At 36.4% G+C, this 25,135-nt stretch overlaps 2 protein-coding genes across 2 annotated transcripts in view; one reads left to right on the plus strand and one right to left on the minus strand.

The window, feature by feature from the left end:
* The first annotated feature begins 152 nt into the window (after nucleotides 1–152).
* Nucleotides 153–23,016, plus strand: LOC141432861 (WD repeat-containing protein 20). The gene is made up of 3 exons (XM_074094662.1): nucleotides 153–784; nucleotides 6,857–7,039; nucleotides 13,348–23,016. Exons 1-3 carry the CDS (start codon nucleotides 506–508, stop codon nucleotides 14,671–14,673), a joined length of 1,788 nt encoding a protein of 595 aa, XP_073950763.1. The 5' UTR covers nucleotides 153–505; the 3' UTR covers nucleotides 14,674–23,016.
* A 379-nt stretch (nucleotides 23,017–23,395) lies between these two features.
* Nucleotides 23,396–25,135, minus strand: part of mIF2 (mitochondrial translation initiation factor 2) — a gene marked incomplete in the record, with an annotated part of 18,352 nt that continues 16,612 nt past the window's right edge. The window contains 1 exon segment of the mRNA XM_074093927.1: nucleotides 23,396–23,589. Within this exon segment, the coding sequence (XP_073950028.1) occupies nucleotides 23,417–23,589 (173 nt within the window).

Raw genomic sequence — 25,135 nt, forward strand, 5'->3', positions numbered from 1 at the left:
TGACACATGACTAGTATTGCCCAACGTAGGAATATTTTCGTGATTTCCCTAACTTTATTGTTTCTGAGAAACTAAATAAAAAAAATTTTCTTCTACTCATGAATACATAAATAATGGAATTCAACTACTCAATGATTCACTTTTGTTATCTCAGTTTCTAAAGGTGATGTGTTCAACATAGTTTTCTTTTACACGTAATTTTCTGGAAAATCAGATGATCACTTTGATTATCTCGTGTTAGTATTCTGGTAACCCCGCAGCTGACTTTTTATGTTGAAGTTGAATGGACGAGAAATATCGAATTCTACGTTTTATACTAATAAATAAACAATTTAAATCACAATTAAAACGTGGTCAAATGTTTATGATCCCGATCGGTGCACGCGAGCGCGCCATGCGTTGTGCTTCGGCCGTATTCCGTTGTGTTCATCGGCCGAGCTGTCAATTTTAATCGGGTGTTCTACGGTGGAGTTTATGAATAATAACAGGATATTACTATGATAATATGGCTGTGCAGTCGGACTCTGGCGGGAAGGATGACGTGAAGACGCAGTTCGTAACTCGGGAGGGGACCTACCGGTTGATGACTCTGTCTGAGTACTCTCGGCCGAACCGCGTCGGGTACACCAGCGGGTCGGGCTCCGGGCACGTGCGGGTGTCGCTGGTGTCGTTGCCACCCAGCCCGGGCTCCGCTCCCGGCTCCGACGGTCACCCCGCTGACGACCGGATATGCTTCAACCATGGCAAGGAGCTCTATGTCTATGTGTACAGAGGCGTCAAGAAGGTATGTTTATGTAAACTCGGTATTTCTTTTAGTGCTGAATACTTCTTGTAGATGTTTTGTAGACTACTATTATGCCACTTTACAGGTGATCAAAAACCCAATTTTTCCAATGGTGGAAGACTGGCAAGCATTACTTGATCTGATCTATGCCATACTGGAATGTATGATATTTTCCAGGGACAGTTGTGTTTAAAAGCTTAGTATTTTTGTTTTTATTATATCAACAACAATTAGATTGCTGTGATATAACAATGTGATACTGTTGTATCAGCCAGTACAGGTAACATGTTTGTATGCAGAACTAAATTTCTATTTTACATCAAAGTTACATTGTATACTTTGTAACTAAGTACTTAACTTTAAGTTAACAAAACCAAATGGTTGTGTGATATCATAAAACAACATGAACAAGCAAAGCATATTAGTTTCTAATTAGTAATCTAACTGGTTTACTTAATGTTGAATGTCGTTTGCCGACCCTGAAACAAATAAATTATTACATGCCATTGATATTTGATGCTAACATTATGTACATTCTTGACTTGATGGACCTTGCTCTTGGTTCTAATTAGAATTTAGTTCTGTACACTAGCTGCACAATTTGCTGAAGTTTGTACTTGAAAACTATTTTAAATTGACCATCTGCCATTAAAAATTATTTATGGTTGATACAATCAACTTGTTTATGTATAATGCATAAAGAAGTGGTAAATGCAAATGGCTTTGTCACCCCCAAGAACTCTTCTCAAGTCTGAGTTTTGAATATAGTCAATCATGCCAAGGTAGAAAACCCATGTAATGCTAGTTTGCAGAAATACTTTTAATTTAAAGAAAAAACTAACATGAAAATATTCTAACTAATTTTTTACCATGTTCTAGAGACTATGTTTTTTCGTTATACTAGAGCACTATTCATTTATAAACCAATGAAAATTTACAGCATTGCAGTTTATACCAGTGTGCTGTAAATTTAAAAACATGAAAATAATCACATATATTAAATACAAAAGAAAATGATGATACAAAATAATTACAAATAATAATAATAACTTTTCATCCTTGCTTTCCTAAAGCGATGAATAATGTGACAATCCCACACAAATTCACAAATGAATTTGAATTTTTTATTGTTATAATAGTCAAGGGGGGATTTGTTTCTATACATTGTATGTTACATCCGAGCATCCAAGACTAAATTTTAATTTCTTTTCATAGAGGCCATTTCTGTGTAACAATTTCTACACTAATACAATAAAGAACAATTAAAGATATCAACTGAATGATGTCAAAAACTGTTGTGCATTGGTTCCAAACCTGAAGGCAGTTATCCCCAAAGAGGTGAAATTGTAGTTCATGAGGGGTAACGACTGCACTTGTTTACAAAGGGTGAATGACCTGAATGTTCAGCCAGGGGTATAACCCAAAGAAAGGTCGACACTGCTCTAGTCTGCCTCTTAGCATGGACATACTCCAGCAATCTCCTGTGTGTGTACAGTCACCAGCATTAATATCTGCCGCAGCGGAGCATGCAAAAATATCTGACACATCCTTCCGGCCCTAGAAATAGAGTTGTATCAGATATTTGAATATTTCTCAAAAAGTTGTCCATTTTAAAAAATTTCAGTTGTGCACTCATTTAAAAAAAAGAAAAAAAGATCCTGACGCTATTTCACCACAAGAAATAAGTAATATTGTTTTTAAATATATACAAAACCTTGTGGTAAAAGTGATAAAAAGTTAGATAAACTTTGTTGTTGGATTCAATAGAAAGTTTTGATGTAGTTACAAAATTACGATTTTTTCCTCACAAGATTTCGTAACGTTTTCTTCGCATGCTTAGTAATAAACGGTCTTAACTCAAAAATCGTGAATTATGGCAAATCGAGTTTAAAGTTTAACAGCCTTATTCATAAAAAGTTAGAGCCTCCTTGAAGGCTCCTTGAAGGCCCGATGCTAAAAAACATGATTCATAAACGTCTGTTAGCGCTAATCAGTCAATCAAGGCTCTGCTAAAGTTAGAGGACCGTAGACCCTCCTTTATCTCCCTGCTAAGTCACAAAATGGCCGCCACAAGTTTGAACAGCTGACTTTGACAAGAGCAAAAAACCATACCGAAGATATTTATAGTGAAGGCAGGGCTACGCAAAGATTTAAAAAAAAAACTGGAAAATTTATTTTCAGGAATTTGTATTTAAAAATCCTCTAAATTAGCAACAATAAATTAACAATAAATATGAAAAAAATTTAGGATGATTAACATAATTATGGCTTTTTGCACAACATAAACATGCGAATCGGAAATGGCGGGAAAACAAACAACTCGCTTTTTATTTTTTTTCCTGCTAATTTGCTGTCACTGCTGTCAATTTTTTTTTAAATTATCGATTAGGCCATTTTTTGTCTTAGATTTGTCAAGGTGGCCAACATAACGCGTCTAATCCGTCTATCAGCAGCTCAACAACTAGCAGACTGCTAGCAAGTGTTTATGAATCATACTTCTTGACAACCGTCTATTAAGCTTAATCAGTCTGCTAAGTAACAGACCGATCAAACCTCAATTAAGGTTTTTTTATGAATAAGGCTGTAAGTAATTAGCACTTCTCGTTTCCGTTGAATTATTTGGTAGGATTTAATTTTGTTTACTATGTTTTTTATAATTCCTAACGTTGTATATAATGTCTACTTGCACTTTTTTCTTATAAACCAATTTGTTTTTATATATTTAATAATATTGCTAAGGTTTAAAAAAAACATTGCATTCATATATCACTTTATTACAAAATGTAGCAAAATGTAGCGAAATAATAAAAATAATAAATGATGCAAGACTTAATACAACACCAAGTATTCAAGGATTATTTTTAATAAAACGAGGCAATCCGAATTACATCACTTCATTTTGCGTTTGAATCTTGTGCTAAAAAGAAGTAAATCCAAATATGCTTTTATTTGCTTAAAAGTTATTCAAAATACTCATGTTTTCCTTCTTGCAATAACAATCTATCTTCAAATGGCTCACGAAAGCCAACTTCTTGCTTGCAAGTAAGTCGGAACATGACTGAAGTTAGCTGCTTTAGCACCAAATGAAATTTGCAATTTTGTTAAAAGTAAAACGCACCAAGTCGTGCTATCTCTTTATAATACCCGATTTAGACTGGTTTAAGAAAGAGAGCCGACAGTGCTCTCAGATATAAGCCGTTTTAGTACAATAACTAAATTTTCACCAATTTTGAGTTTGGCCCGTTTATTACTAAGCATGCGTCTTGTTTTATGATCTTGTCCTTTGTTTTTTTTTTTTTCTGATTCTGATCTTGCAATCAGTCCCTAGACTATAAGCAGATGGGTTGAAGTGAGATTGCGTTCCTTTGGGTTAATAATTTCTTGACAAAACTGATTTCTTGTCAATTTCATGATGGGACAACTTTTTGAGAAATACTCATTTATGCACGCTTATTGTGTCACATATTGGTGCTGGTGACTGTACAATCAACAATACAAATTGATGAGCGTTTGTCGTCAGCACTGGTCCTAGAGCAAGGGGTGTAACCACACTCAAGGCGCCAGATGGCAAGAGGCGCCATTTTGCAATATCCAGTGCAAAATAAAATTTAGATGGCGCCTTTGAGAGGCGTGGTAGTGATGTTGACAATCTTGCTCTTCCTTGATTAAGGACTAGAGCTGGTGCTCATTCATCATCATCATCCCAGCCTATATACGTCCCACTGCTGGGCACAGGCCTCCTCTCAGAACAAGAGGGCTTGGGCCGTAGTTCCCACGCGGGCCCAGTGCGGATTGGGAACTTCACACGCACCATTGAATTGCTTCGCAGGTTTGTGCAGGTTTCCTCACGATGTTTTCCTTCATCGCAAAGCTCGTGGTACATTTCAAATGTAATTCCGCACATGAATTTCGAAAAACTCAGAGGTGCGAGCCGGGGTTTGAACCCACGACCCTCTGCTTGAGAGGCGATAGGTCAAACCACTAGGCCACCACGGCTGCTCATTATCTGTTAATTATTTTGAACACTACAACTGCTCAACCACTTAAGTCAAAGTCAAAGTCAAAATATCTTTATTCAATTTAGGCTATAACAAGCACTTATGAATGTCAAAAAAAAATCTACCACCGGTTCGGAAAAACCTCTGCTGAGCAGAATCCGGCAAGAAACTCAACGAGGTATATATATATATTTTTTTTTTTAAAACAGATTTACAATATTATTAAATGATATGTATACATCACAAGTATTTAACACAACTTTATTTTTAACACAGTAGGTTCGCTATTTGAAGGGATCGCTAATGCGGATCGGAATTATTTCCAAATATCCCTGTCCATGATATAATCATTAACTTTATAATACGCCTTTGATATTAATGTCTTCTTGACAATAGATCTGAATTTTGTATCCGTTTCATTTATAATATTTTTTGGAATTTTATTATAAAAACGTATGCAATTTCCCAGAAAAGACTTTTTGGTTTTAGCCAGTCTGTAAGATGGAACTTTAAGCTTCCCTGTGTTTCTAGTAGCCTTTGGCTTATCGACGTTAGTGGGAAAATCACATATGTTCTTCCTAACATACATGATTATTTCAAAAACATAAAGCGACGGCAGGGTTAGGATATCTGTTTCCTTAAAAAAAGATCTTAAAGATTCACGCGTCTTCAAATTATAAATTGCTCTAATTGCTCTCTTTTGTAAGATAAAAATTGACTCAATGTCTGCAGCAGATCCCCATAAAATAAGGCCGTACGAAATAATGCTATTAAAGTAAGCAAAATACACCAACCGTGCCGTCGCCACATCGGTTAGCTGCCGTATTTTCCAAACTGCAAAAGCAGCAGAGCTCAATCTACCCGCGATTGCTGTGACGTGAGGTCCCCACTGTAGTTTAGAATCGAGCGTTATTCCTAAAAATACTGTTGATTTTACAAATTCAATAGTTTGACCATTTAACTTTATATTAGAAACTGAATTCGAGCTAGATGAATTTATCAACGAGAATTTAATACATTTAGTTTTCTTAGGATTTAGTAACAAATTATTGGCAGCAAACCATGCGGATATCACGGACAGGGTTTCATTGGGCTCAATGAAGTCGGTATCTTTTCTACTAACCTTGAACAGTAAAGACGTGTCGTCAGCAAACATAACTATACCCGACTTTTGGCTTACCATATAAGTAAGGTCATTAACATAAATAAGATACAGGAATGGGGCAAGAATGGATCCTTGAGGCACTCCCATTTCGACCACAGATCCCTCCGATACCGTTCCGTTAATCGCTACCTTTTGCTTTCTTTGTGTGAGGTAAGATTTAATGAGTTCTAAAGCGAGGCCACGAATGCCATAAAAATTTAACTTACAAATTAAAGTATCATGATCCACACAATCAAAAGCTTTCGAAAGGTCGCAGAATACACCTATAGCGTCATGTGATTCCTCCCAAGCTTGCAATATGAATTTAACTAAACTATGACCCGCGTCTGTAGTAGACCTGCCTTTTGTGAATCCGAACTGCTGTGGATGCATGATTTTATGGGTATTAAAATGCGAGATCATTTGCGTCAGCATTATTTTTTCGAATATTTTGCTAAACGCTGATAGGATGGACACAGGACGATAATCAGAGGGATTATCTTTATCACCTGATTTAAAAATAGGAACTACTTTACTATATTTCATCAAATCTGGAAATACGCCTTCATCTATACAGCTATTAAATATAAATGCTAAAGTTGGAGCAACGACATCTAAAATGGAATGTAGAACCTTAACTGAGACGCCCCACAAGTCTTCCGTTTTTAGTTTAAGCTGCCTGTCCACTGCCACAGAGCGAAGCAGCAGAGCAGTGAGAGCGATAAAAATCTATCAAGAGAGTTGCATACAATCCCTTTTTCAATGAACATGGAGTTAGTAAGTAGCTCTGCAACTCCACTCCGCATTACATAAGTCCACAAGTCTGCTCCGCATTACCCTGTCGCTCCAGTCCTCAGCCTTAAACTGCTCTGCTGCCTTTACACAGGAAACTACATACTTTCTCCACTAATACCGCATTAACCATTTCAGGCAGCTGATCTCACGAAGCCCGTGGACAAGAAGATGTATAAGGGCACGAACCCGACATGCCACGACTTCAACACTGTGACCATGTCACCGGACAGTGTCTCGCTCGTCATCGGGTTCTCCACAGGCCAGATACAGCTCATAGATCCCATTAAAAAGGAATTAAGTAAATTATATAATGAAGAGGTGAGTTTTTAGTACCTAACATGGTGTTGGGGATTGCAAATGCGCCTATCTACCTTTTTTTTTGACTGGATGGCAAACAAGCAAGTGGGTCTTCTGATGGTAAGAGATCACCACGCCCATAGGCACCTGCAACACCAGGGTGATTGCAGATGTGTAGCCAACCTAGAGGCCTAAGATGGGATACCTCAAGTGCCAGTAATTTCACCGGCTGTCTTACTCTCTACGCCAAAACACAACAGTGCAAGCACTGCTGCTTCATGGCAAGATAAGAACTTACAGCTTTAAAACTTGCGAAGGCTAATATAATTTGCATATAAAAAAAGTAGCCAAGTCCGACCTTTAGACTTCAATATATTATCCTAAGTTATAAGAAGAAATTGTATTGTTGTTAAATAAAGAATATTATTATGGTCTTCAGTGGTTTATTTAGATCATTTAGTTACAATCTTAATTATGTTAATATTAATATGACCGGCTAGGTCAGAGGTCGGAGGCCAAGAGACACGGTGTTGCCAACACACATAAAAAGAGAGGATTGCTATTTTTTTTAAATTACGTTCCAATACATCATCCCCTTTAAACAAACAATTTTTAATTAAAATTAGTGGGGATTCCAACCTCTTAAATTATTAAAGTAAGTTTACAACTCAAAAGTTTTTATAACTGTTAAACAAATTAAAATTATTATTTCTTATTATTAGAGTAAGTTTACAACTCAAAAGTTTTAAAACAAAACTAAAATTTATATTTCTTAAAACAAAATAACACATTATACTTCTTATTATAAACTCTTCCTCCCCTCCTAAGGAGCAAAGCTAAACAATGCAAAATGTTATACACTCATACTATAACATCATCTTAAATTACATTGCAGCTACTCGTTCAGCCAACATTAGTGAAGTAGAGACTAGTACAGAGCAAGCCCGTCTTGGGGGATCATCAAGTTATGCTGGTCGGATATAGAAAGAGGTTCTTGTGTACAGCACATTATTATTATCTACTAAGTCATAAGCTCTATATCCATTACTACTAATAATTTTACCTTGAAGCCATGTTTTATCATTCATGTCTTTTTTAAACCATATGTTTTGCCCAGCAATGAACTCTTTTTTATATCTACTTGTTCTATTATAATTTTTGGCATTGCGGTTTGCAATTTTATTAAACTCTGGCTGAACATTTAAATTAATTTTAGGTTTTAAATACTGGTGAGACACTAATAATTTAGTTTTTAAATTTCTATTCATTAAAAGTTGAGCTGGTGAAAAATTTGTGCCAGACACAGGTGAGGATCTATACTGTAACAACGCTAATCTAAAATCAGTCTTATCTTCACAGCATTTAGTTAATATTTTCTTACAAATCTGGACGGCTCGTTCAGACATCCCATTAGATTGAGCATACCTTGGACTTGAAAAAGTAAATTTAAAACCAAAATCTGAAGCAAATTTCTTACATTCTTTAGAGTCAAAAGGTACATGGTCCGAAACTATTTGACTTGGTATTCCAAAGTTTGAAAATACCTCTATTAAACAATTAATTACTGAAGTTGCACTTTTATTAGGCATTAATTTCATATCTATCCATTTAGAAAAATAATCTACAATTACCAGGTAATTTTTATTTTTAAATTCCATGATGTCTATGCCCAGTTTTGAAAAGGGTAAATCTGGTACCTCATGTGATAATAGCGGCTCTTTAATATTATTATTTTGGTAAGTTTGACATACAAAACACTTTTTTATGAATTCTTCCAAATGGTTATCCATTTTAGGCCAGTAATACATATTCCTAGCTAATTGCTTCATTTTTGTTGTGCCTAAATGACCCTCATGTAGTTTATGCATGATAGATGATCTCAATGACTTAGGTATCATTAATCTGGATTTTAAAAATACTAAACCTTCATCGGTTGTGATGTCACCTCTTAATTTGTAATAAAACCGTAAGTCATCAGGAACATCTTTAATATTGTCAGGCCAACCATTAATAGTAAAGCCTATGAGTTTTACTAACTCATCATCCTGTGATGTATTTAATATTAATTCACTTTTCTGCTCCTCTGTACACTGTAAGTAGCGAGCAAGACCTACACAGTGAATAACTTCATACATATAAGTGTCATCAGTATCACTAACATTCATGAAAGAGCGAGACAGAAAGTCAGCAATATACATTAATTTTCCTTTTAAATAGGTGAACTCTATGTCATACTTTAATAGTTTTAATTTTAATCTTTGTAGTCTGGGTGACGGTATATCATGTATGTGTTTCTTTAATAAACTCTCTAATGGTTTGTGATCATTTAATATTTGACACTTATTTCCATAAATAAAATAGTGAAATTTTTTAGTTGCCCAGACAACACTTAATAATTCTTTTTCAATTTGAGAAAATCTTTGCTCAGAAGGAGTCAGACTTCTCGAAGCATAACAGACTGGTTTGCCATTTTGTAATAAGCAACAGCCAAGTCCATCTTTTGAAGCGTCACATTGTAGTACAATAGGTAATTTAGTATTAAAATTTTGTAAAATGGGTGCCTCTGTAATTATTTTTTTAATATTATTAAATACTGTTTCATGTACTGAGGTCCACAACCAAGTTACATCCTTTTTTAATAAAAGGTGGAGAGGCGATGCAATAGTAGCCATATTTGGAACAAATTTTCTTAAATAATTGACCATACCGAGGAATATCTGTAATTCCTTCTTATTAGTTGGACTTTTAATACTGTTAATGGCATCAACCCTTTCCGGATCAATTTGCATGCCCTGTCCAGAAAAAATGTGACCAAAATATTTCACTTCGGTTAATCGATATTGAAATTTATTTTTATTAAATCTGACATTATGTTCTTTGGCACGTTCAAATACTTTATTTAATACTTCGTCATGTTCCTGCTGAGAATTTCCACATATTAAAAGGTCATCACAATAAACTACCACACCGGGAATGTCACCAAACGCTGTTTCGCTGTATCTTTGGAACACTTCGGGGGCTACAGAAATTCCAAAAGGACATCTTAAAAATTTATAGCAGCCATAAGGGCTATTAAAAGTACACAAGTCACTAGACTTTTCTGTTAATTTAATATTATAAAATCCATCAGACAGATCTAGTACTGAAAAATATTTTTTATTACTTAATTTAGGTACTATCTCATCTAATGTCGGTATTAAATGGTGTTCTCTAATTAACACTTTATTTAAATCTTTGGGATCTAGACAAATTCTTAATGAACCATCTTTCTTTTCGATAATGACAAGATTACTCACAAAACTTTTTGGGTGTTCGACCTTAGCAATTACTTGTTGATCCTCCAGAGACTTCAGCTTCTCCGCAAGGCGAGTCATCAGCGCGTTAGGCACTCGACGTGGGGGTCTCACTACTGGTTCCACTCCTGGCTGAACGCGTAGCTCCAATGGGTTTTTAAATTCACCCACACCCTGAAAAAGTTGAGCATTTTTATTAATAATTAATTCCTTGTCATTTGAGGCATCAGTTTTGACTATATTAATATTATTGTTTTTCAAAAGTTTTAATTGTATTAATGACTTGAGTCCTAAAATTGGTTTAGCTTTCTCCTTTATTACTAGGAACTCAGACTCAAAACTGTCCTCATCATTCTTAGTATAGACTTTTAATATTACTTTTCCTATTGGCATTAAGTGCCTACCACCAAAGACCTCTATTATTGTTTTTGTCTCAGACATTTTAATATTATTTTCATCATCGACAAGTTTATTGAGATCATGCTGTGAGATCACATTGATCTGCGCACCTGTGTCACACTTAAACAACACTCTTTTATTATTCACTCTTAATAGCTCTGTCCATTCATTTTTACTGAGATCTATGGAGCAGACTAGTCATAAATCATGAATATTATTGTCTGAATCACTCTCATTATTATTAATATTATGCACCTTCTTATTATAAGTGCACCCAACACTAAAATGGTTGAGCTTTTGGCATTTGCCACAAGTTTTACCATAAGCCGGACAATTTTTTGGCCCGTGCTCGGTTTTACATTTCAGACACATGTAATGTTTGCTATTATATTTTTTACTATGGAAGTTATTATTATTACTATTGAATACATTCGGCTTTTTTAATCTATGATACTTATCTTTATTACTATTGTTGGAGTGTGAGTGTTGGGACTGGGTCTGCGACTGCGACTGGACTGCAAGCACCTCCCTGGACGGACTGTTCAGTGTCTTGATGTGTTCTTTGGAGAGCTCCGCCGATCTGCAGACTTCAATTGCGCGCTCCAGGCTTAGATCCTTGATTTCTAATAGTTTTTGTTGTGTGCGCCTATCCCTGACTCCAATCACTATTCTGTCACGTAGCATTCTGTCCTTCATTTCTTCGAAGTTGCAATTTTCCGCGATTTTTCTGATGCACGTGTAGAATGAGTCGAATGTTTCGTCTTCTTCCTGGTTTCTTTTATTAAAGTTGAAGCTGTTAATTACCTCGTTTTGTTTCGGCTTGAAGTAACTGTCAAATATCTTAATTATATCTTCGAGTTTCGCCTTTTCTTGGTCGTCATCGGTTTTTAATACATTAAAGTACAGTTCTTGTGCCTTGTAACCTATGCAGTTTATTAATATAGCGCCTTTTCTTGTCTCTGACAACTTTTCAAAACCCGCCGCAGTGATGAAGTTGCGAAACGAGTGCTTAAACCTCTGCCATTGAGGCCAGCAGTTGTCGAGATTTTCTAAGTTCAAACCTTGAGGCAAGGTATATTGAACGGCACCTGCATGGGCTATGGACTCTATTTGAGGCTCTTTATCTGCCATAATTAATATTATTGGTGTACTTCAATAAATACCTCGTCTTCGCCGGTTCGCCGTGACACGTGTGTGGGAATCTTCTTTAATCTTCGTAATCTTTGTTCTTCTCCGACTGCGCCATGTATTGTTGTTAAATAAAGAATATTATTATGGTCTTCAGTGGTTTATTTAGATCATTTAGTTACAATCTTAATTATGTTAATATTAATATGACCGGCTAGGTCAGAGGTCGGAGGCCAAGAGACTCAGTGTTGCCAACACACATAAAAAGAGAGGATTGCTATTTTTTTTAAATTACGTTCCAATACAGAAATTATATTTTAAGTTGCTATAAAATAATTTCAGGACTGACAATTGAACTTGGCACCCATTTAGATCTCACTTCTTTTGCCGTTGAAGTTAACAATCAAGGCATATATCATAATATTGAACTTGGCTTTCATTTCACATTAATGTTTTGATGGGATATACACTTTATTAATATGTCTGTTTAGGGAAAGATATAAGTAGTAGATGGAGCTCTTGAGATTGGATCTGATAAATGATAAGATTACAGCACTGATGATAGGCAAGTGTAGCTACAAAATTATCTTGCAGCGGTCAAGATATTAAATGCAAGTATCAAAATCATTAAAGAAAAATTATAGACCAATCTGTTCTACAATTGAAAATACAAACTGAAATATAGATGCACAGAAAAAACAGAAAAATAAGACCATCACTGGGAATCGAACCCAGGTCCTCGGTAATCCGTACCGCGTGCTATACCGCTACACCACTGATGGTCACCACTGGTGGTTTTACGGGATGACCGTAAAAGTAAAAATTTGGAATTGAAATAAAAAATACAAAAAGATTCCAAAAAACCAATCTTAATGTTCTACAATTTCCTTTTTGAACCCTTTAATCGCCATTGTCTAAGATTCGGTGGTTCTAATACCTAGATTCGGTGTAGGTGGCGATACGGGCACGTATGAACGAAAACGTATTGGCGGTTAATCTTCTGTTTTATAAAAATCACAAAGCAGTAAGTACTGACAATAACTTAGATTCCTAAAAAATAATGTTATGGCAAAAAATTATGACATTACTTACCTCCTAACGCCCAAGTCAAATTTTTGATTTATGAACATTAAACTTTGTCATTTATGATGGAGTTTGATGTTCAAATTACAATACTTAAGTACTTTTCTGGGGAGTAGGAGGATAAAACAAAAAAAAAAATAAAAAATAATGAAAAAACCCTTAAAAACAAAAACCTTAAAACCTTTGAATTGTAATGTGACTTGCAATAAACGATTCTAATTCTAATTCTAAATGCAAAGATAAAGCGTGTCAAAGCTCGAGTGTCGTGACGTCACGCGAAACTTTAACGGGCTATTTTCCGAATTGCTTTGTGGTTTTAAAATGCCCATTACAAAGTGCCCTGAACGAGCGACATTAAAATAACCTGTTTTTAAATGCGAGATGTGATGCATTCGTTACTAATGAGCCAATTAAATTCTCTTTCAGAGACTGATTGACAAGACCCGAGTGACGTGCATCAAGTGGGTTCCCGGGTCCAGTAATCTTTTCATAACCGCCCACGCCTCCGGCCAACTCTACGTGTATAATGAGGAGCTAACCTGCGGTACGACGGCACCACATTACCAACTCTTCAAACAAGGAGATGGATATTCCATACACACATGTAGGACTAAATCAACTAGAAACCCGCTATACAGGTGGGTCATAGGCGCCGAAGGCAGCTGCATAAACGAATTCGCATTTTCACCATGCGGGACCAACTTGGCCGTGGTCTCACAAGACGGGTTCCTTAGAGTATTCCATTATGACACCATGGAGCTGATAGGCCGAGCGAGATCGTACTTCGGTGGTTTTTTATGCGTTTGTTGGTCGCCCGACGGGAAGTATGTGGTCGTGGGCGGTGAGGACGATTTGGTCACGGTGTGGTCGTTCAGCGAACGGCGAGTGGTCGCCCGAGGACAGGGCCATAGGTCGTGGGTTTCCGTGGTAGCGTTCGACCCTTACGTCGTAAGTTTCACCGACCCCGATAGTGAGGATGTGGACGACGATAGACAGAAAAAAGAGGACATGCAGTGCTATAGGTTAGGCAGTGTTTCACAAGACACTCAGCTGTGTCTGTGGGATTTGACCGAAGATGTTCTGAAGCCGCCGGTCCGGGCGCGCGCGTCTGCACACTTGTCGCCCCACAGTCAAACAGCGTTCTCCCCCAACGGTGTGCCCGGGATGAAAGTGCCAGCGAAAACCACGAAAACGAATAAAATCGGTCACAAACACGCGGAGCTGAGCCAAAACGCGTCAGGGGAACCTTCAGGCGGGAAGGCCACGAAAACGACGAAAGTCAACAATGTTTCAACATTGAACATAAGCGTTGGGAAGGCTAAGGAGGAAACGACAGGCTCGCTGGGGGTGAACTCGCTGACGCAACGATTAGCAGGGTTCTCGTTCGGCGAGCGTCGCTCGGAGCATCGAAGGAATTTCAGTTTGACTTCGAAGCCCGCCGAGCAGAAAACTTCAGCGACCAACACGGTGGCATTGAGGGGGAAATCCGCCGGCGCTCAGACTGATTCCTACGACCCGGTTAAACTAATAGGGACGCCATCTTGCCCCAGGTTTGACGAGTGTCCGGTGCTGGAACCGTTGGTGTGTAAGAAGATAGCTCATGAAAGACTGACAGCTCTGCAGTTCAGGTCAGATTATTTTGTCACTGCATGTGCGGATGGTTGCGTGAATACTTGGGCGCGGCCTGCGAAGACCCATAACGGGGAGGCGCGCTCCCACAGAAGGTTCGAAAGGATCGATTTGGTCGACTAGTCGTTTAAGGATAGGAGGTGCGGCACCACTAAGGCTCTGATATGCTGATGGCAGCTCCGCTAACATATTGTTACCTCGAAATAAAAATGCTCCATTGAATCCTTTGTTCCACTCTGCGAGATGAGAAGTCACGTTAGAAAAAAAATATCTTGAATAGCCGGTCCACGCACTAAACGAGCCATATGACGAAGCAGATCGAAATTTCAGAAATAACATGGTTAGTACTTTTTGTTTTATATTGAGCCATTTCCGCGGAATCGAGATTTACGCATGTGAGATCAGGGCTTGTTAACGTTACCAAATTCATATTATAAATAACGTTACGTAACGGTAAAATCGTAAAAACACCGGTATTAAATTATAACGTTACCTGATAACTTAACATTATGGTAACGTTACCCAATTAACGTTACTTAATAACGATATATTTATTTACATAAAACTGACCGTGATTGACCCCTATCTCACCTGATGTAAAGTGTAGATGAAGCCAAAGGTGTATCTCACTGGTTCAGTAACAGCCTATTCACTCTAGCCTTGAAGAGCCCTAGATTGTATTCGCATACAATTTTCTTTACATAGTAAGTAGGGCTTGTTACGTTACCCAATTCACATTATTATAACGTTACCAAAGTAACACTACGTCAATCGGTAATGTTTCTTTTTAGTTTCTCCGTGACCAAACTTGAAATGGACTCATCGTCGTCGGGATCAAAATTATAATCGCGAATACATCATCTATAATCCGTACAGTAGTTTTACTTGTCATGTAAAAAATTGCAATTCTTAATTATATTTTGATACGAATTGCATACAAGCACATCAATATCGTTGTTAAGTAGATCTAATAGCATAAACAGCAGTTCCGATTTAGCAGAATGATGAACAGGGACGCCGCTATAATGTAGAAGTGAGAAGTAATCATGTAACGGTACTATTGAATTAACAGCTTATAACGTTACCATTTTTATACCGATAAAAAATGAAGGGTCCACGGAAAGAACGTGTCTAGTTACCTAAGCAACTTTTTGAGTTATAGCGGTTTGAAAGTTAGTCATCACGAACAATTACTATGGTTACCATTTATTTAAAAGATAAAAAAAATAGATTTTATATTGTTTTCAGATTATTTAATTAATTCAATGGTAAGTCATAGTACTTTGTGAGCTCTACATTTTGGCATTAAAATCTCATTTAAAAAAAAAGTGACTAGACATGTTCTTTCCGTGGACCCTTCAAATAGTATCAGTAACAATACATCGTTTAACGTTAAGTCTGTTTGACAGCGGTAACGTTACCAACTTTTTAACGGTATTTGAAGCCCTGTGTGTGAGATCCCCAAATTTCTCTTTAGGAAATTGAATGGTCTTTAACTTGGTCTTCCAATGTTGGATACAAAATGTGCTTATTCTAACAGATAAAAGCAAAAAAACTGAAAAAGACAATTTCGAGGTTTTTGACCCCTCCCTTTAAGCTGGCACAGGGTACTCGAAGTTGAATAGTTAAGGTAGTAACCTAGTGTACCCCGAAACAACCTGTAAAAGTTTCATTAATACCTTCCAGAAGAATTACTTACCTACTGCCCGAGTATTAGAAGTCTAAAAAGGGCTCTTTACGACTGATCCCGCTGTTTTCAAGAGTTATCACAAGTGGCTTCGTCTGCTTGCACTATTAGGTCAACAACCTGTAAAAGTTCCATTGACTTCGGAATACTTTCCAATACTGCATACAATCTCGCGACATGTTTTTGACATAACAACGAATTTGGAACATTTTTATTCTCAGGCTACGATATGCCATTTGATTTCTAGATGTGAAAATTGCCTACGCATGGTGATGGTTAAAAGAAATTTTAAAAATATTTCAATGTGATTAAAAACTTTTTTATTGATTTGTAATACGGCGTCTGAGTGATGCCGATTAATGTTTAACCGTTTATGCCCTTGTTTTTTTTACCAATAGGAATACGGTAGCAATATTGGCCTGTCTTTTTATTGAAAAATACTTTCACAAAATAAGTATCACCAAGTAACAATCAAAATAGTAGTGTGCTAATGGTGGGTAACGCTGAACGTTTGAACTTCTGTATCTTGTGTGTTACCGAAAGCGATGAAAATCTCCATGATCTTAAATCAACTACACTCTGTGTAGTGCGGTACGTGCGGTTTAGTTCATGGAAACATTCGTCGATTTTCGTAACACACAAGAAACTGCGTTTGTTACTGCGTTTACCCGTTATATTGATTTTATTGATGTGCATTTACATTAACGGTCATTCCTTTCTAAAAAGAGTTTTTCAGTAAAAATACATGTCAAAATTGTTTACCTTGTTTTTATTGCTAAAAACAAATATTTTAATGTAAATTAAGTACAATGAAGTATTATTCGGCAATGCTATCGAGCTATGTGGAGTCTGAGCTGACTGTCCTAAATATTCCATTTTAAAATGTGGGCGCTATGATAAGGCTTGTATGTGTTATGTGTACTGGAGCTTTGTTGTTTGGTATATTTGAAATTTCTGTAAAACGTGCATGAAATCTGTTTATTTTTATTTACTTTTTCTGTCTAAATATATTGTCAGCCTGCTTTACAAAAATGTTTAGAAATTAATTGTAGTACGACAGGGAAACGAATACTAACTGGCAACACAATTGTAATACCAATAGCTTTATGAATAGTGCATTAAATTATCAGAATATCGTTAGTTATTTGAAATAACGAAATCAACGTAAATTTTACAACAAAGCTCCAGATAAGGTGGAGTGTAGGCTAGAGTCGACTAAAGCCTTGTCCACACTTGTATTATTTTTACGGTCCTAATCGTTTCTCCGCTGCGTATCGCGACTGATGGTCGATACGCAAAATGATACGCGACGAAGATCCGATGCAAGTGTGTACAGGGTTTTAATACGTCGTGATTCATGCCGTAGCCACATTTTCGTGGCAGAGTCCGGGTCATTAAGCGATTACTAGATAGCAATAGAAATGAGATTTGATATAGACGTGTAAATTGTAAATGTAAGTTGTATTTCATTCTTGGCTCACGTTTGTAAATATAGTGTATATTAGGTTGTATCGCAATCAAAGATTGCCTATCACCCTTGTTACTTGAGGGATATTTATTTGTTTTTTTTTTAATACTTTTAAATGTTGACTCGTCTGTGAGACTATATCGAAATGTAATTGTCAGACTTGTTGAGTTTTCTTTAATTATTAAGTTTCAGCTACTAATGTAGGTAGGGTAGGGCAATTATTTTAATGTAAGCATTATAGTTGGTTGTTTTGACTTATACCTATTACTGTGAGTTGTGATGTTGGCTTTCAAAGTTATATATATCACAAATGTTCAGTTTTGTGCAATAAAATATCTATTGCTTATGGCATATATCCAAAACTATGTTACACTAATTGAACTTGTAGTTAGCTAGCAAATTGTTAAGTAGCCAACCTGTCAACCTTTTAAACTGTTATAGTAAATCTGTGTTCTGTTTCACGCGTTATTTTAATAAAAGACAGAGATAGTATCAGTACAGAGGTAGATCAATATTATTACCTAATTTAATTATAATAGGAAAATGGTTTAAAAGACAGATTTTAATAAAATGTAATACATAGAACGGTTTGTTTCTCATTTGTATTTAATAAGTAGGTAACTCAAAAATACTTGAATAGGTATAAGTCAGATATACCTTGGCTCGTGCAGATCTTACAATTTAAGTCATAGTTTTAAATTGTGCGGTCTGTAACTTGAATTTTAAACTACGTTTTGCGATAGATGATATCGAATTTCCTATTTAAATTAAGAGCCCCCCTTTTGGCGAAACAACTTTTGCTGTCAAATCCTTTATGTTAACAGGTTCACTGTCTTACAAGAGTGCATTTGTATTGTCGTGCGCTTAATTGCATTATTTATTGACGTATACACCAGGAATAAAACTGAGGACATGAATCGTTTGAATCTGTTAATATTTAGTCATATTTCTTTCTGTTTCGTTTCTTAACTTCGTAAAGTTTAACGTCGTGTGTCTATGGACACTGATGTCTTTGACTTTTTATTTTTTTATCAACAGTATTGGCTAATCAAACATTTTAAAATATACCTACTTACTTATGATCTGATAATTTCTCAATATCTATCTAGCGCTTGAGTGCGCTTGAGTCAAGCATCGGTTCTGTATTGAGTTGAGACTGGTTTTGGAGTCGGTAGCCAAATAGGGGCATCTTGATAAATTGAGTTAAACACGGATTGTCAGTTTTCATACAAATTTGACAATTTACCTTGGTGCGAAGAATATGCGATTCTGATAAAAATGATGCTTTTATTTTGTGTGTTGTTACCATGCAATGCACCTCTGCTATTCTTATACTTAACAAGTGATCACTGATTATTAATTCCGACGACGAGGTGTTATTCTTTCCAGGAGTCTGGGCTTCTATCGAGTCACGGTTTAGAATGCCCCGAAAATTGAGTCACATCGTTATGTTATGTATCATAGTCCGTGTCATTCAATCAATAAAAAAAAGCCAATAGGTATGTGTCACACTGCTGGTCAAAGGCCTCCTTCTTGACCACATCTCCCTATCTAGAGCCACATCCGGCCAAATCAAATACCTATAAAACCTTTAAATGAACTTTGGTATGTCGAAAGGTTCCTTACACATAACACTATTGGAAATACATACGTACATAATATTTACACTCATATATAAGTACCCCAGTCTGGATGCACAGTTGAACTTGTGACTGATTGCCTGTTTTTAACCGACTTCAAAAAAGGAGGAGGTTCTCTGTTCCAATGTTTGTATTTTTTTTTTGTGTTGTCTGATTTATCAGATCGGTTTTTATGGGACGAGAACTTTTTACTTGATTCAGCTGCGATTAGGTTTCACTAGCGATTGTTATACGCGGCGGCGACTAGACAGGATAAGTACCTTATCGTTGTTTTCCGTGGAACTACAAGTGTATGTAGCACTAGCATTAAGCCAAGTCTCCACTGTGCGAGCCACCACGCGAGGCGGCCATTTTCGGTGCGATTTTAAACCTTGTGTCGAACAAAATCATGCCTCATGCGCTTGCATCGCGAGGCGGCTCGCGCAGTGGAGACCCGGCTTTATAACTCAGTGTTGTTTGTATGAAAACTGACACTACCTCGTGTTGATAAATTAATACACTATTATAGAAGAAATATCATGTGCATAGAAAATTGTTTTGATGGATCGCCTAAATTATGTTGTATGTAATTTTATAGTCATTATTTATGTATATTGCGTATCGCTTGTGATTGTAGTGTGGGAGGTCGTTACGTTAAATGCATCTATCTTTTTCGCACAGATCATAATCATAACCTAAGCTTGCACGAGAGGCCAATTATGTACGTCCCTTTTTATCAACTGTTGTAGGATAGACAAACGAGACTGTGCTAGCTGTCTTAAAAAGGAGGTCACTGGATTATTTTGAGCTACACAGTTCAGCTAACGTTCCGATTGACTTGATTGCTTGATTTACTACAGTGTAATGTGTTTAGATTACATTTAATTTACTGAGGAAAGTAATTGATTATAGTTAGAAAAGGATAGATGCTTTTAACACATATTTGGCGTGCTAGAGGAAGTAAATAGACAGGTTTTTTACAATTCATTTTAAATAAACGCTTTTATAAATCAGTATAGGTTTTGAGATCAAACTGTTGATATCGCTACATTGGCTCCCATAGGTATTTGGATCTACAAAATAAGAGAAAGAAAATGTCACATATATAGTCCTATTGTATGACATACGTTTAAGTAATTCATCAAAATTCCTAATTTTGTCAGTATACAATGACCACATATACAATAGAGTATAAAAAAAATTGACAGATTTTTTGAATGATCGGTTGTGATAGAATTTTTCGCTAGTTGGTTCAAATGGCGAAATTCTATCATTCATTATATGAACTGGTCAATGGAACTGGAGCAATGTTGTCGATATCGTATTGTTAAATGTTCCAAATATTTCATTCGTGGCCTCATATATAGTTAAAATCCCAGTACATCTGACAGATTTGAACCTGAAACTACCATGACACTCACTCATACTTAACGAAGTAAACCTGAGGGGCTACTAAGAAATTCGAAAATCGAAGTTCGTATCGTACCGTCCCTCTCACTCTCGTATTAAATAACATAAGCGTCAGCTGAATCGCAAGATACGAAGTTCGAATTTTGCACTTCTTAGTATACGGCCAGGATTTATAACTCACTTCTTAAGACCTTAGCTCGACATGTTTCGAGTTAACCCGAAACATGTCTAGCTAAATTCGATTGACCACTACAAACTTCTTGGTTTTACCACCTCGCAATCTAATGCAACTTGCACGATTTTTCTTGTAGGTGGCCGGACTTAAGGCATACCTAAAGAGACAGCTTGTAAAACGCAACAGATTCACACAAGTCCTGCATGCTTGAACATAGTAGCAATTTTGTATGAAAAATTTTAGTTCCTTTTTTATTAGTTTGTCGATTTCAAGACTTCATATTATAACGGTCCTTATATTAAAATTGTTATGTACCGGGACGTTAGATCCACGTAGAGTCTATAATGCATTGTCAAATACCAACCTTCTAACTACATTGTTTTTACTAAGTTTATTCAATTTTATTTAAGAAATAAATTGTATGAACTATACTGGCAGTATGTACTCGGCCTTAAGTATATCGGAGAGAATAATGTGTTTTGAAATGTTCTTGAATGGAACCGTCTTGTGTACAGAAATTATTATAAATATGAATACCACGGCACACTTGACACCAATTGACCTCCCAAAGTAAGTAAAGCTTGTATTTTTGCCTAGTACCCATAGATAATGGATAAACATACTTAAATAGATAGTTACATCATCATCCCAGCCTATATACGTATCACTGCTGGGCACAGGCCTCCTCTCAGAACAAGAGGGCTAGTTACATACTTAAATACATAGGGAGATAGTTACATACTTAAATACATACATATTAAACACAAAGACTCTGAGAACAAACATTCGTTTTTTCAAATAGTGTAGGTATAAGGAAAGTGCTCTATTATACTCGAGGAAACTATTGGAAAAAATCTTGAAATTTAAAGGCTTTTATTTGGTAAAGGCGAGTGATTACAAAATTTAAAAAACCCGTGAGAATGGAGGTTTGAAAAAGTGCGTGGAAAATGCTTAAATGTCTCCGTTATATTTGAGGCCGAGTTGTCTTTTATTTTGTTAATTTTCATGTTTTATTCCAAACTATAATATAGGTTGTCGTCATAATATATACGATTTGAAGCAACGTGTTTGTAATGCATTCATTTTAAGCGTCCAATAGTCTAGTTATTTTTCAAAATGTCCGAGGCTTCTCCAGTCTATTGTCTGAGGCACAACTGATTATTAAACATAGTTTTTAAACGTTGCCAACTCTTCAGCTAATGGTAAATCGTAAATCTCCTGTCGATTATACTTCAAAAAACTGTTAAAGTAAAAATTTATCTGTACATTTATGTAAATACCCCAGTCCATTAGCTAGAAATAATTACAAGGTGTTACTACAATGTGTATTATTTAATATTATTATTAGTATTAGTGTATGGGTGTATAGACACTTAGAGCTACAAACAATTGAACAGATTCCCAACTCTATAAATTCTCAGACCGTTTTACCATAAAGGTACGACGACAACGAGCGAAGTGAGGAGTGGTTAGGAAGAACTGCGACTCTATAGTGCGCGAGCTGAGCGAGCGTGCCGAGACAGCGACAGGCGAAGTGCCCGAACCATTTTTTTTTGTAAAATTGGTAATCTAGAAATGTGAACCATAGAAAAGAGGATCTGTATAATTGGAAATCGGTAGAAATGGGATTCTGAATAACTGGGAACAAACGCGCTAATTCTTAGCGCGCGACATCCACCGTTGGCTGTGGTCGGTGACCAGTTTGCGCCGACCTTTACAATTTAATTAATTATGCATAAACAGTGTTAAAGGTCTTAATAAATACCGTTTTTTTAAAGTTCGTACTAGAGTGTTATAAGTTTTTAAAGAGTTAACGGAAATCGAAAATAGCACGTAGGCATAATTATAGCCTTAACTGTACAAGCGCACAAGTTTTCTGCTGATTGGCTACTTGATGTGGGGTGCGTTGACCATTATACACAACTCGATTCAGAAGATTACGTTCAGGAATTTCTAAACGGTAAATGGTTGTCTCAGACAATGAAGTCTCTAACATTTTGCCCATGTTGTATCATGATATAACATTATTTATTTCCTTATAAGACCCAGTGAGACAGATCACAAGCCTATCAAGTTAATATTTAAATAGAGCATTCTCTTTATACAATACTGCAGTTTTATTATACCTGGTATGAACCTTTTAACCAAGACAGACAACTGACAGTGCCTCAGTTGTAAGTTTTTTTAGCAGACTAGTTCTTAGAGAGCCAATAAATGTTTTAGCGAAATTGCATATATGTATTTCGATCATTTCGTCTAAAAAAACAGCTGGTTTAAGTAGCAAGGGGTCTAAAAATCAACTAACAATCAACGCGGAATAGGAGCTCCGCGGCGGAGCTCCGTCGAATTTGAGTCAAAGAATTATAGACCGCTTGCTGTTTAGAGCAGCTGCTTTTTCAGACTGTTTCGTCTGAGGTTTTTAGTATATTAATAACACCTTTTGTATAGTTGTGGCCAAGTCAAGGGTTGCAAAATAAAAAGCCACATGTACTCTACAGTATATTGAGCTAGAAGCCAGGGTCCCAGCTAGTACTATCGCGGGCGTCCACCAGCTTGTAGCAAACCAGCGTGTCCCCCGGCTGGACCTCAACTTCTGCAGACTCCAGACGCAGCCCGCACTCCATGTCCCGCTTTATGGTCGTCACTTCATCCTTCAGGTGCTTCATTGAAGCTAGTTTACCTGGAAGTTTGTGAAGTAATATAAATAAAAATTTGCTTTTTCATACAATAATACCCTATAAGTTTCCCGTAAGGTAGGCGCTCGGCGGAGTACTTTGAGCAAAAATAGCTTAGGCGCCATTTGAAAATCACTCAATGATACGTTTATAGGGTTTTGTATCTGAAGGATGACAAGAGTTTTATTACTGTTCTACGCTGTTCGTCTGCCTGTCTGTCGCAGGGCTGTATCTCGACAACCGTTAATAGATAGAAAGCTAAAATTTACACTTAATGTGCATTTCTATTGCCTCTACAACAAAAAAAAAACAAAAAAATTAAGGGGGTTCCTGGTAAGTACAAGAAACATATTAAGCAACCCTAAACTTGGCAGCGTATTTAATAAATCTTTTTTTTAAGTTATTTTTTTAGCTCTACAAGACTCCAACGAGGCTTGTATTGAGTAGGTACACTTGTTTCAACTTGCCAAGTTTAGGGTCAAAAAAAAAAAACAATAACAGCTCGCGGTATGCACACAAGTAAAGTGATGGCCGTTAATTTCCGCGCAAGTGGCGTGGCGCCCAATCTTTTACGCTTGCCAGCCCCGCCTCGCGCATCGCTCACACCTCCACCATACCTTATTTTTTAATTTTGTTCTTCTGCGGTGACCGCTATTGTTTCGTGTCGCGGGCTACACAGCGTACAGATCTATCAAATATTTTATTCCATCGTGTTTTGTATAAGTTCGTATTTATCTTACTTACGTAATTAGCTTCAGTAAATTTCAGTAAGAGAGAGAGAGAGAGAGAGAGAGAGAGAGAGATTTATTTACACATTGTCATATTCGATATACAGAAAATAACATTAGAAAAAATAATAATTAAAAAAAACATCGAATAGTATTAATTGGGCCCCACTCAGCATAACGCTGTTCTTCACTGGCACCCAAGTAAGATAGTTAAGAAAGCAAATTAAATACGAACTTTTCGAGAAAATACGATAGCAAAACATTATTTATGTACTAGGTACCATCTGTATACTTAACCCTTTAGTGGGTAACGGCAAGATATTTGCCGTCATACGACTCAGATATTTTTTTTTTTTCTCAATGAAACGTGTTTTAGTTAATATAACTTTTGGTTCGCATAAGAGAACATACTCGTACCCAATTTACGAAAAAAGAATAGCAGATAAACGTTATTCCAACCCATGTTTAAATGATGATTCTTAGGCCGGGAACTTAGATTTTTAACTATTCCTTACAATGAACAAAAATGTTTGTAAATAAAATTTTGTTTGCTGGATTTATCCGATAGTCACAATTCTTACTTTCAGAGACAAATTGGCGATATTAAAGTTTAAAGAAAAATCTTTATTTGATAATTTTAAAAAATGAAGACGGCAATATATTTGCCACTATCCGTTAGTGTCTTGTGTTTATTTAAAGGAAAGGGTGGTTAGGCTACAATTGTTATTGATTTATATATGGAGCAATAGCTTAATTTCAATACTTCAAATTTGCCTTTTACCTTTATTGCTGAATTAGCCGTGTTAGTTAGAAATGACAACGG

Source organism: Choristoneura fumiferana, chromosome 11 (genome assembly GCF_025370935.1).
Source record: "Choristoneura fumiferana chromosome 11, NRCan_CFum_1, whole genome shotgun sequence".
Lineage (NCBI taxonomy): Eukaryota > Metazoa > Arthropoda > Insecta > Lepidoptera > Tortricidae > Choristoneura > Choristoneura fumiferana.